At 40.8% G+C, this 12,988-nt stretch overlaps 1 protein-coding gene across 2 annotated transcripts in view; it reads right to left on the bottom strand.

The window, feature by feature from the left end:
* Window positions 1-5,365: 5,365 nt before the first annotated feature.
* SEC22 (Synaptobrevin family protein) overlaps window positions 5,366-12,988 on the bottom strand; it is a 28,073-nt gene continuing 20,450 nt past the window's right edge. For both annotated transcript variants that reach the window (XM_087380050.1, XM_087380044.1), the window contains one exon: window positions 5,366-5,581. In XM_087380050.1, the coding sequence (XP_087236176.1) occupies window positions 5,495-5,581 (87 nt within the window). In that variant the 3' untranslated portion in view covers window positions 5,366-5,494. The remainder of the gene's footprint in view (window positions 5,582-12,988) is intronic.

Here is a 12,988-nt window from a genome sequence, read left to right as displayed (position 1 = left end):
GGGGTTTTATGATTGGTGTTAGAGAAGTTCGGCTTTGGTTTTGGTTTTTGCAGAATGGTGGGTACATTATTTGGGAATGCTTTGACTATACTATACCTCAGTGTTGGTTGGTTCAACTTGTGGAGATTGGTGAGCCAAGGCTGTCCCTTGGCTCTGATTATGCACTTTTCCATTGATTTAATGGATAAAGCACGGTGTTATGAAGGGATGCGAGGGCTAGTTTTAACTTTTGGTGATCAGATGTGTGCTCAACTTTTTGTTGATAATATAACTCCATTATTTGATGAGTGCATGGATAATGTGAACAACTTGTGTGATCTTTTAAACAAGTTTTTTCAAGTGTTTGGTTTGGTCTGTAGCAAGGTTGAATTGTTTGCTTTGACATGTGCCATAGGATGTAAGCCAAAACGGATGGAGTTTCTAGTTAGCTGGGTGGCAAGGGGAGTGATTATAAGGAGCGTGGGTTCTCCTTTGGGAGTTGGGGTAACTCTTAGACACATGTTTGATTGGTTTAGGGAACAAATCAAGTTGAAAGTGAGACATGATGGCTTAGTCCCTCTAAACACTTAGTGCATGCAAAATAATTTGTTCAACTGATAATAACCGAGATGAATTAAAAGAGAACTGAAATGAAAGTGAATCAATAACTCTCACAAGAGATGTTTCAATCTATTATCATCAACAAGAGCTCATGCCTACTGGGCTTGTTGCTCATTACAACCATAGATGGCCACAAAAGCACACAAGATACACACTACAACTTACACAAAAAGTCAAGCTGCTCCAGACGATATCAAGCATCAACATCGCCATTATATTACCGACTCACCAGATCATGACCAGCTGCATGCTATCCTACTCTCGACTTTGCATGGAAGCCAAAGGTCACACCACCTTCCTGCGCTCATAGGAGTCCACTCTCAAAATGCCTTCTGGAGATAGCTAGAATGAGGACGATTCATCACGACCTCCTCCTACGTAGGAAAATACATGCAATGAAGCCACATTGTCACCCATACATTACTCATGTGGACTCAACATTGGACCAATCACCATGCCTTGAAATACTTCAACACACCAATAGGACTACAATGAAAAGACCCCTTCTAAGCCTTAATCACCCACAGGTATCCCCATGCGGATGAATACATAGCAAATCCTCCAGAGGCTCAGCCAAAATGGGAGATCAAACCAAAAACTCATGCCCACAAGAACATTTAAATTGCAACTACGTGCTGACAAAGAGCAACTAATAGTAAATGGAGCTCACAAAGAGCACACACACACCTACAGCTACTCATAATCACAAAGAACCTTAAAACATGCTCACAAAGAGCTCAATCAACTTCTGCTTATAAAGAGCCCAAAACTTGGCAGTAAACTTTACCCTCTTGCAATCTAAAAAGCCCAGTCTTGATCTCTAAGATGATCAACTGCAGCTAGCATAATTGTCTCTTCTTTATTGTCTCTCACAAGTGCTTTCTCTTTGCCTTTATCTTGTTTTAGGATCTCATCACGCTACTTGGTGTAGTAATATCTTTCAATATGTCCTTCTTTGCCACCATAGTACTTGCACTTACATGTATCCTTGCACTTACGTGTATCCTTACTTTGTTTCCTCCTTTGATCACTAATTGCATATGCTTTGCCATGACCCGTGTGACACTATTATGCTACTCTTCACTTAGAAGCATGCTCAATTAATTCAAGACATCCATGTCGTTCATCAAGCCTAAAAATTCTCACGATCTCTCCATATTGTTCTACTGGTAGACTCCTGAGCAAGATTGCTATCTTCTTTACGTGCACCTAGATCACCTAGCTGTCTGATGAGTGCTTGCATATGCTTGAAGAATACTCCCAAAGTATTTGATTTAATTAGAAAAGGTTTTGCTTCAAGTTAGACTTTGAGTTTTTCATGCACACTCCAAAAAGAGTCTCCAAAGTCTGCCAATTCTCTACTGTAGTCGCTTTGATGTCTAGATGATAATTTGTTTAATTGATGACAACCGAGATCAACTGAAGAGAACCGAAATGAAAATAGCCTATAGAAGCCTAAAGTACACTTGATGTTGCACATGACTTGTAAAAGGTTAACAAAGTAGTGTTGGTTTTGCAATCTTGTAGGAAAACTTGCTTTTGATGATTGCTCATCTTTGCTAATTTGCTTGCGTCTGCTAATGACTCTTATTCATAGCCTATAGAAGCATAAAGTGCATTTGTTGTTGCACACAAGTTGCAAAACATTGACAAAGGAGTGTTGCTCTTTTGCATAGCTTGTGGACGCTAAACTTAATCTGAATGAAGATGACCAAGCCTTACTCTCTTATTTTTTCAAGATGTAGTGCATGGATTGCCATTGGAGTGATAGTTGATCATGGAGACCATAATAATAGTTAATCATCGAGACCATAAGAAATTGTTCTCTTCATCCATCTCATGCATTACTACCATGAAGTGATGATGATCTATCTCAACAACATTGCACTATCAAGAGTGCCAAACTTAAATTCAATAACCATGTACCAACGAGGAGATCCTTGCCATGCACTATATTTGTGCTTTCCAAGTGAAGATGCTAATGTTTCGTGCATGGCCACAACATGATTAAGCAAACCACAATTGGCACCATGTGCAAGCAAGTTTCCAAACTACCAATTTGTTCAAAAGTGCGCAATTCTCATCTCCATTACTGCACAATAGTACTTCCAATTGCTGGGAGTCGCAACCATTAATTAACCCTAGAGTACTAAGTCACTTACTCTCTCTCTCTCTCTCTCTCTCTCTCTCTAGCACTAAGTCACTTACACACTCTCTCTCTCTCTCTCCCGCTCTACATACATACCCACATATGTATGTATGTATGTATGTATAGCAAAGCAATGCTTATAAGCATAAGCAACTATACTAACCCTTGCTACTAGCAATTAGTGTCAATGTAGGCCCAATTACCACTAGTTGATAATGAATTGCAAATAAGATCCCCAGTATGAAAAAAGCACCTATTAATTAATTAATCTCGCGTGGTGGGGAAGGAGTGGTATATGGCAAAATATTAGGGATAAAGTAACCTTTGCTACTAGCAATTAGTGTCAACGTAGGCCCAATTATCACTAGTTGTTGATAATGAATTGCAAGTAGGACTCCCCTAGTAAGAAAAAAGCACCCATTAATTAAATGGTAGGGAGGGAAGTGGTAAATGGAAAAATATTAGGGATAAAGAAGGGAGCGAGAGAGATTGAATTAAACAAAGGGAGGAAGGGGAGGGGCATTAATTATTCTTGCACGAGGAGAGGGAGAGAGCTTGAATTAAATAAAGAGGGGAGGAGGGGGGGCATTAAAGAGGGAGATACTTGACATTGGGAAGGGGGAAGGGCATTAAAGAGTAAAGGACATCCCAAAGGAGAGAGGGATGAGGGATCACTTCTAATAATATTATAACAAAAGGAAGCACATATAATACTATTATAACAAAAGGGAGTAATTATAATACTATTATAACAAAAGGGAGTAATTATAATACTCAATAGTTTCGCAATAGGATTCACAAGTGGGATAAACACGATTTTGGGTTCAAATCTTTTCTTGAACGTTGGAGGAAGCCCCTCTTAGACATAATCTATAAATTAAGTAGATTAAGACATGTATAGGTTAATTAATGCATAAACAAATTAAGCCATAGAAAAACATAGGCTAATTAATCCATAAATAAATTAAGCCATAGAGAAACATGGGTTAATTTAGCTTCCATCACCAAAACTAATTAATTAATTGCATTCGATAAGAGGTGAATAGGAGAGTTTAATTAATTGAATTGATAATTAATGCTTGTACATATATGTTCAAGCAAAGCAACCAATTGTAATGTAGCATGGATTGTATGACTCACCTAAACTTCTGGAAAAGCCCTCTTAGACATAAGTCTATAAATAAAGTAAATGGCCATGGATAGGTTAATTAATGCATAAACAAATTAAGCCAAAGAGAAACATTCGTTAATTAAGCCTCCTTGCACCAAAACTAATTAATTAATTGAATTTGGTAGGAGAAACATAGGTAAATTAATCCATAAATAAATTAAGCCATAGAGAAACATAGGTTAATATTGAATTTGATAATCAATTGCAATTGGCTGCTTGTACATCCCTTCAAGCAAAGCAACCAATTGCAATGCAGCATGGACTGTATGACACCTAAACTTTTGAATTTTATTCAATAATAAAATCATTGTTCATAATTGATTACTTGTGTGAGAATGTCAAATTCATAGATTTACTAAAAGCTTAAAGCTTATATCCCAAGACGCTCTCTTAACTGTACTGAATATTTACTAAATCATGAATATTTACTAATCACATGCCTTAAGAGGTACCAACCCCCCAACTTACCTCTCTGATTCATGATTCTATGTACCTCTTAAGGCATATGATTAGTAAACGTCAAATTCATGATTACTACAACTTAAGAGGTACCACAAGTTGAATGGGATGAGAATGCTATATGCAATATAAGGCAAATTGGCATAAGTCTATCCAGAGGGAGAGCAGCAAGGGTTAAGATCCTCAAACAACACGTAAGCTGAGACGTACAAAGATTTGGAATATCTGAGGTCACTCCAATCCAGCTCAAACAACGACATAGTGTAACTCACCAAAGTAAAGGAAGCACACAAAGCAAGCAAATGGGCGGTTTATCGAGATAAGCAAGCATTGATTACGGACTTCAAATCCAAACCCAAAGACTCAGTCTCAAACTGATGACTGATGTTATAAAGGCCACCTTATGATTGTATTAGAATGTAGTTACATCCTGGAAGGAGCTGAGCTTTGTAGTAAGTTACTTTTTGCTACTGTACTTTTGTCTCAGAGCCGTGGGGTCTTCTGCAGATGTTAATATCTCTCTCTCTCTCTCTCTCTCTCTCTCTCTCTCTCTCTCTCAGAGCAGGCTTTCAGTGTCTCTCATATATGTTTATAGCAGTGACAGTTTACCAGTTAGCTCTCGGATATGTTTATAGCAATGACGATTTGCCAGCAAGCTCTCTGATATATATATGGTAGCAGTTGTGACAGTACTCTAATAAAAAGAGGGCCTCTGCAGACTAGCACCCACATTTAGTAGAACAGATGCTTACCACCAATTTGTCTGTATTGAGATTCTACAGAAATAATATATAAAGCAGGTCTCATAGTAGCAACAGTACATGCCAAACAAGCTAAGATTACAATTGAGCCTCAAAATAAGAGCAAAACCTCATATGGGAAGCACTTGCTCCATTATACCCAAGCCACATGAGCAGGAGGTTTAGGATAAATTAGTCGTGCAAAATCTCCCATGTTGATATTAACTCCCCGATCTGTAAAAATTCCCCCACTTCGAAGTGTGACGTCTCTGTCCTTTCTTTGCTCTGCATTAAGAGCACCAGAGAAATCATGTCTTGGAAACTTGATGTTATTGCTGCCAACGTCTCCCCGAGATTTTGGAACTGAGCGAGTTTTTAGTGCCAAATGGATCTTCGAACCCATAATAACAACAGCACAATTCCTATAACAATTGCAACAGGTGCCCACTTCCGAATCAATGCCTGCACAGTATTTAAGTGCACCAGATTAGTCAAAGATGGCAATCCTTAAGTTCAAACCCACCAGACCTAATCGGACATTGCAGTGTCAGATAATTTGAAGAGCTCAGACATAAGCCCCATTACCTTGCATAAAACAGACAGTCCCACGCATATGTGCCAATGCCATACAAGCGCCATAAAATTATGTTTATTCATAGAAATTCCTAACATATATACAAGCGCCAGAGAGAGAGAGAGAGAGAGAGAGAGAGAGAGATTTAGGGGAGAGCCTTCCAATCTATGTGTCACTGGTTGGTTAGCAATAGTAAACTAGTCCATTGTTGCTCCTTTTTCAGAGCATCACAGGTTGGGAGGCAGCAGGAGAGACTATGGCCATAAAGAAGAAAAGAAACAAGTGAACATATTACAAAACCTGAGACAGAAAAAAGGTCCCCACTTGGTTTCTCAAACTTGCATTTCAGACATCCTAAACATCAAAACCTAAATGGACAAAAACAGGGTGATTTCTCATTCCATTTCTTGAACCCATCCAAAATATGAGGAAAGAAATGGGGTTTGACACCCACAGCATGATGGGTGTAGAAAGTGCCGTGTGGGCAAATGATAATGGTGTCACATGGGGACAGGTAGGGGTTCGAATGGAGTTGCAATGTGCCACATGGACACTGTTGTCCTTGGATTAGACTTAGGGCAGCCTTTAAAGCCACCCTGTCCAGCCTTTAGGGCTGGCAAAGACTCTGGATTAGGGCAAGAGTACAGGCTGTGGCAGGGCCTCAGGAGGGCAGGATTAAGTGCCTGTACAAGGTCTATCTATAGGATGTCCCGGGCAACAGTGCAGGATGTATGGCCGGCGTACAGCAGCAGTCACCTGTACAAGGTCTATTTATGGGCTGTGCTGGTCAACAGTGCAGCATGTACTGGTCGGGGAAGAGCAGCAGATATAGTAGGCAGACTCTATGGGTCTGGTCCACTGAAGCAGTAGTCTGGTTGGCCGGAAGGGGGCCCCTAGCCCTTGTTTGGAAGGGCACAATGCACTACCCCGATGAAGAGCAGCAGAGAAGCTCATGAGCATAGCGAGCAACAGGGCTCCCTGGAGGTGCTTCTGAAGCCTGACAAGAGGCATGTAATTATGTACCTAGATGCTAATCCTCGAATAAGTGTATACCTAGATGAATCCAGGAACATTCCCAAACTCATCCTCTAAAAACACAACATAGTGCAGTTTCAATCTCACGAGAGTCACTCATAAGATTGAGAACCATAAACTCCATCATGCATAGCAAGGACTAGCTACTATGACATCCCCACTGACGTCATCAACGCCCAACGCTGGGTGTAGACCATAGTATAAAAGTATGCTCTCACACATACAAATCCACACACCCACACATACTTGAGCATCCATTTATACAAAGTCTTCGTATTGAGTTTCTGTCGGCACTCCGGAGGTGAAGGGCAAACTCAGCCATGACGAAGGCTAGCACTAAAGGAGAAGGCTAATCAAAAAGTAGTCCAAATTGAATCCAGGAACATTCCCAAACTCATCCTCTAAAAACACAACATAGTGCACTTTCAATCTCACGAGAGTCACTCATAAAATTGAGAACCATAAACTCCATCATGCATAGCAGGGACTAGCTACTATGACATCCCACTGACGTCATCAACGCCCAACAGTGGGTATAAAAGTATGCTCTCACACATACAAATCCACACACCCACACATACTTGGGCATCCATCTATACAAAGTCTTCGTACTGAGTTTTTGTCGGCACTCCGGAGGTGAAGGCAAACTCAGCCATGACGAAGGCTAGCACTAAAGGACAAGGCTAATAAAAAAGTAGTCCAAATCTCTTCATTCAAGCTACAACTGCTTGTGAAGTCTAAACGATTTCATTTTAGTCTCTCCCAAACGAGCATCTAAAGGGTGCATATATGTCAATCTTTTATTAAGGCTGATTGAGTAGACTTGAGGCTACCTTGTTGTTAGTGGTAAGATAGAAACTTGGCCTTTAACAAGTGTATTGTGCTATGTTATTTTCTAGTTTCTATTATTGTGCACATAGCTTGGTGTCAACACACATCCAAGTATTGCTGTTACAAAAAGTTGTTTGGTCGATTGACTTAGCTCAAGTTGTTTGTTCTCTTTCTTGTAAATTTTTACTCTATGCTCTGCATTTTATGTTTTTAATTGTATATACGGTCACAATAAGTGTCTACTTCTTAGATTTGGTAGTTGTATAAGAAGTTTTTAACAATGTGAAAGACTTTCTTGTCTTCATGTACATGGGAAGAAGCATCTTGATCAAAAAAAATTTCTCATTGTGGATCTTAAGGGATCGGATTTGATTCTCAACATGCATTGGCACCACTGCAAAGAATCTGTGTTTACTTGTGCAGCGAGAAGATCATTATTCAACATTGTGGACATCTGGTGAAAATTCAAGCTAGAGTTAGCGGGGGAACAATTGCTACGGTAAGTTATACTTAAATCTACAATATTCTTTGCAAGAGTGCCTATGCTTATTTGATTATGTTAAGGAAGCCTCGAAGTCAAACCTGTCTCTGAAATCAAAGACAATCAATGCTAGCTCCTTGAGTCCTTCTCAAAATCTTTTCTCCAAGATCTACATCAAGAGCTTCCCCTGAAAGTATTGAGGATAATATAATAGATCTCGTACTTGGCACTTCATCCCTGAATATTCCTCCCTATTGTCTCGCATAGGCTTATCAACAAAAAATTAGAGAGGATCTCTTAAGTTGCAGTCTCATTGGATCCCCAACTATTTTGTTTTTAAAAAAAGATGGGGCTTTTAGATGTGTCGATGATTGGACCTTAAAAAGGATAACATTTCAAATAAATGACATCTTGCCTCATCAATGCTCCAACCACTTTTATCGCATGATGGAATTGGATCTTCCACCAACAAAGGCAACGTATGAGTACCTTCATCGATGGCATCCAAGACTTCAATAAAATTAAAGAAAAGCATCATGGGATTGGAGACTTTCAGAGGGCATCAGTTGCATATTAATGTTCAGAAATTAAAAAAAATTTCCCGACGAGCTGATACATGGAGCACAGTATAACCCAGGACCTTATTCTCATAGACCCTACAAAGGTTAAAGCCATCCATGATTGGCTATTTTTATCAAGTCTACTCCAACTATTCGCTATTTCATTAAGCATTTGGCCAGATTCGCAACTCCTCTTCATAATCTGACCAAGAAAAATAGTGGACAAACAAAGAGCAAAAGCTTTTCAAGGCTATGACCAATGGACACATTCTAAGGATGCCTAACCTTCACCAACCGTTCATTATTGAGGTTGATAACAAGCATGAAGATATCTTATGGAGGTGATGTTGATTTTTTTGTAGTATGGACATTTGTTCTACAAGGCGAGGCTCATTTTCATTACATCATCACGGATGGGTATTTATTAATGGATAACATTTTGTGTATTACCATTCTTCTCTGAGAGCCATGAGCTACCTTCTATGGGACACCGAGGAAAGCCAGCTACTTTCACAACCATTGAGAGATATTTCTTCCGGCTGTGCCCACAGAGAATCAACAACACTCTATCTCTGATGTCATGTTACCACTCCCCACCATCCTTGAGGAGGAGGGCTACAGCTGTGATACTGGACTAGATATCGCCTTGTACTCTGATGACAGTGATGACGGATATGGCCATACTAATATTGATATGATGTTACCAATGATGTTTATGCTTATGTGGCATTCAGCTTTTTAGTATGGTTGTTAATGCTCGTTTAGTAGCTCCACCCTTTCACTTTGTTTGTATCAGGTTTCTCATAGTCTCATAGACCCATCGGTTTTCCAGAATCCGAAGACTTCGATAAACTTTCTTTCTTTCTTCATCAAGATGTCCATAGACATATGCAAGAATGCCTCACTTGTTCAGAAGTTAAATTGACAAAGGAAAGACCTTACGTCTTTTCTAGTCTCTTTCTAAAGTCTCAAGTTCTTGGTCTTAAAAGCGCTCCCCTTTTAAGAAAAGAGCTAATGATTACTCTATTTACTTCTCCTAGTCTTGACAAGGTAGGTTCGAGTTCTATAGTGAAATCACCTCAAGTTATGAGTGCTCTTCGAAATACGTGAAAACATTAGGACAAAAGTATGTGGGCAGCAGCACAACAGTCCACACTAGACTGAACTGCCATAGGATGGCTCATAAATAAACCTAAGAAGGGCAACCATCTGTTGTCCATGTGGCACCATGTATGCAACTCACATTGCAGCCTCTTCTGGAAGATTGCATAGCAGTATGTGGTCGTGGTCATTTGGCATGGTGGGGCAGTCTAGAAAAGGGCCAACTGAAAGTGCCAATAACTAAAGCTACATGGCACATACCAAGGCCCAGAGGGCATCAATACAACCGGGAGAAGATGGCCTACAAACCCCCCTCCATGGTATGGGCTGAAGTATTCTAGAAACGTCTCAGAATACCTGGTATTTTCTAGTCATGGTGGCACATGTTCATCCAAAAGAATATAGCCACCTATGAATGTACAAGGTATGCCAGATCATGTAACAAAGGGAACCAAGTGTAAAGCCTGTCAAAAGACTTCGAACTTGGGACGAGGAAGTGCCTTTGTAAACATATCTGCTATGTTGTTCTATGTGGGAAGGTAGGACAACTCTCTGTCTCCCGCTGATAACCACTCTCGAACGTAATGATAGTGAACTTCAATGTGCTTGGTACGCACATGAAACACTGGATTACTCACAATGGCCAAAGCACTCTGGCTGTCAATGTAGACTATAGTGGAGGATGTCTGGCAAATACCAAGATCTGTTAAGTAACTGTCGAAGCCAGACACACTCTACTGTAGCGGTGAAGGCTTCCCTGTACTCAGCCTCACAGCGGGATGTGGCAACTGTTGATTGCTTCTTGCTGAGCCAAGAGATACATGATCTGCCAAGCAATTAACAGTTGCCGGTATGTGACACTCTGGTGTCGGAACAACCTGCCCAATCACTATCCGTGTAAGCATGCATGGTAGTGGAACCTTGATCATCATAGAAGAGAGCTAAATCCTGAGTGCCTCTGAGATATGAAGACTCTCTTCACTGCCTGCCAATGCTGTGAACTAGGCATGTGCATGAACCGGCTGAGCTGGGATACAACATACTGTAAATCAGAACGGGTGTGGCACAAGTAGATGAGACATCCACTAGCTTGCTGGTAGAGGGTGACATCACATGGTGGACCCCCATCAGAAGCAAAGAATTTGAAGCCAGGTTCCACTGGAGTAGAGATTGGCTTGCAATCCTCAAACCGGAAACGTTCAAGGAGCTGTCCAATATATTTGCACTGAGTCATCATAATACCCCCCTCAACATGAGCGAACTGAATGCCCAAGTAATAGTGCAGCTGTCCCAAATCTGACATTTCAAATGATTGCTGCAAATCAGCCTTAAAATCTGAAATATGCTGAGTATCGGAGCTAGTAATCAGCATGTCATCCACATATAAAATCAGCACCAAAAAATCAGATCCACTCCCACGGACATAAATAGTGGGCTCTGTTGGGCTATTCTGAAAAACAAGGGACAGTAAGTGTGCATGAATTTTAGCATACCATGCCAAGGGCTTTTCTCAGCCGGCATACCTTGTTTCAGAGACAACAACCTCAAAGCCAGGAGGTTGTGTCACATAAACTTCTTCCTATAGATCCCCATGAAGAAAGGCAATCTTGATGTCAAGCCGGTGCACTTGCCAATGGTGATGGGCTGCAATGGCAATGACACATCTGATAGTAGTAATCCTGGAAGTGGGAGCGAAGGTCTCCTCAAAGTCAATGCCTTGTTGTTGGGCATACCCTTTTGCAACAAGACGGGCTTTGTGTCGATCTATGCTGCCATCAGATTTCCATTTTAATTTGTAGACCCACCGGGTACCAATGGCATGCTTGCCAGGAGGTAGATCTACTAATTCCCATGTGTCATTTTTGGCAATAGATTGTAACTCAGCTCTCATTGCATCCATCCACTCTTTGCTGCCAAAAGCATCTTTATGGCACAAAAACTCTTCATTGCAAGCTGTAGCAAGGAGTGCAAACTCAAGAAAGTGACCATGCATCTGTCTATTCCCTCATCTTGTCCGGGCAGCAAGAGGTTGATCTTGTTTGCTGTCCCTCAATGTGTCAAGAAGCCATCTGGGAACTTGCCTTTGCTGTCTATTGACAGCTCTTTCTTCAATCACTACACATGAATATTGGGATCATTTTGTGCTAGAAGAGGAACTTGCAAATCAGCATGGGTTGCTAGCTGATCATCGCATGTTGGAGGGCCTGCAGGAGGCTCATGCTGCTGGTCAAAGTCCCCCCTTGAGGGAAGAAGAGGTAACCAGGAGTCAAAGGCATCAAACATATCAACTTATGGCTTAGCTTTGCAGTCCACAAGAGGAGAAGCTGAATGTTCACCAAAGATTACATCTCTACTCACAATAATCTTCCCAATATTTGGTTGGTACGATCGATACCCTCTGCTCTCCTGGCTGTAACCAATAAATATGCATTTGATTGCCTTATCATCAAGCTTATGTCTCAGCTGAGATGGTACATGGACATATGCAAGAGACCCAAAAACTCTCATGTGTGAAAGTGAAGGCTTCCTGCCTTTCCATGCTTCGTAAGATATAACAGTCCTCAATGCCCTTATAGGTGATCTATTCAGCACATAGTTGGCATACATCACTGCATCGAGCCAAAATTTATTGGGCAAGGACTTGGCCTTAAGCATGCATCTCGCCATCTCCATAGTGGACCTGTTCTTTCTTTCAGGAACAGGATCGTGTAAGGAGTAGTGTATGAGTGTGCCACGTGAAGCCAAAAATGCATCAAACTCCTTTGACATATACTCTCCCCCCCTATTTGTGTTGAGTGTGACAAGTTTGCATCCTGATTCATTCTCAACCATATTCAACCACCTCTGAAAGCATGAGAACACTTCAGATTTGGCTTTTAAAGCATATACCCAGCAATATCTTGTGAAGTCATCAATTAGAGTCGTGAAATATTTGTACCCTCCAATGGCATTTGTCCTCATTGGGCCACAGACATCACTCTGCACTAGCTGCAATTTCCTTTGTGAGAATTTTGGACAATGTTTTTTAAAAGGAAACCGATGCATCTTACCCAAAAGACAACCCTCACACACACATTTGGAAACTGTGTGAGTTTGAGGTACATCATTTGCCATGCCCTGTGAATGTAACTTGGCAAGAGCTCTATAATTTAGATGACCCATTCTCTCATGCCAAAGATGAGTTTCAGCAAGCTGTGAATCTGAAATAGCAAATGCTTCAATAGAAAGTGCAGCTGAATGATAATCAAGGTGATAAAGCCTCTTTTGCAAAGTGCCAGTGAGAACTA

The sequence above is a fragment of the Dipteris shenzhenensis genome, chromosome 1, assembly GCF_047967505.1.
Source record: "Dipteris shenzhenensis isolate YYH24624 ecotype China chromosome 1, Dip_SZ_1.0, whole genome shotgun sequence".
NCBI lineage: Eukaryota > Viridiplantae > Streptophyta > Polypodiopsida > Gleicheniales > Dipteridaceae > Dipteris > Dipteris shenzhenensis.
Note: the sequence above shows the minus strand (reverse complement) of the source record. Positions and strands in the feature narration are given on the sequence as shown.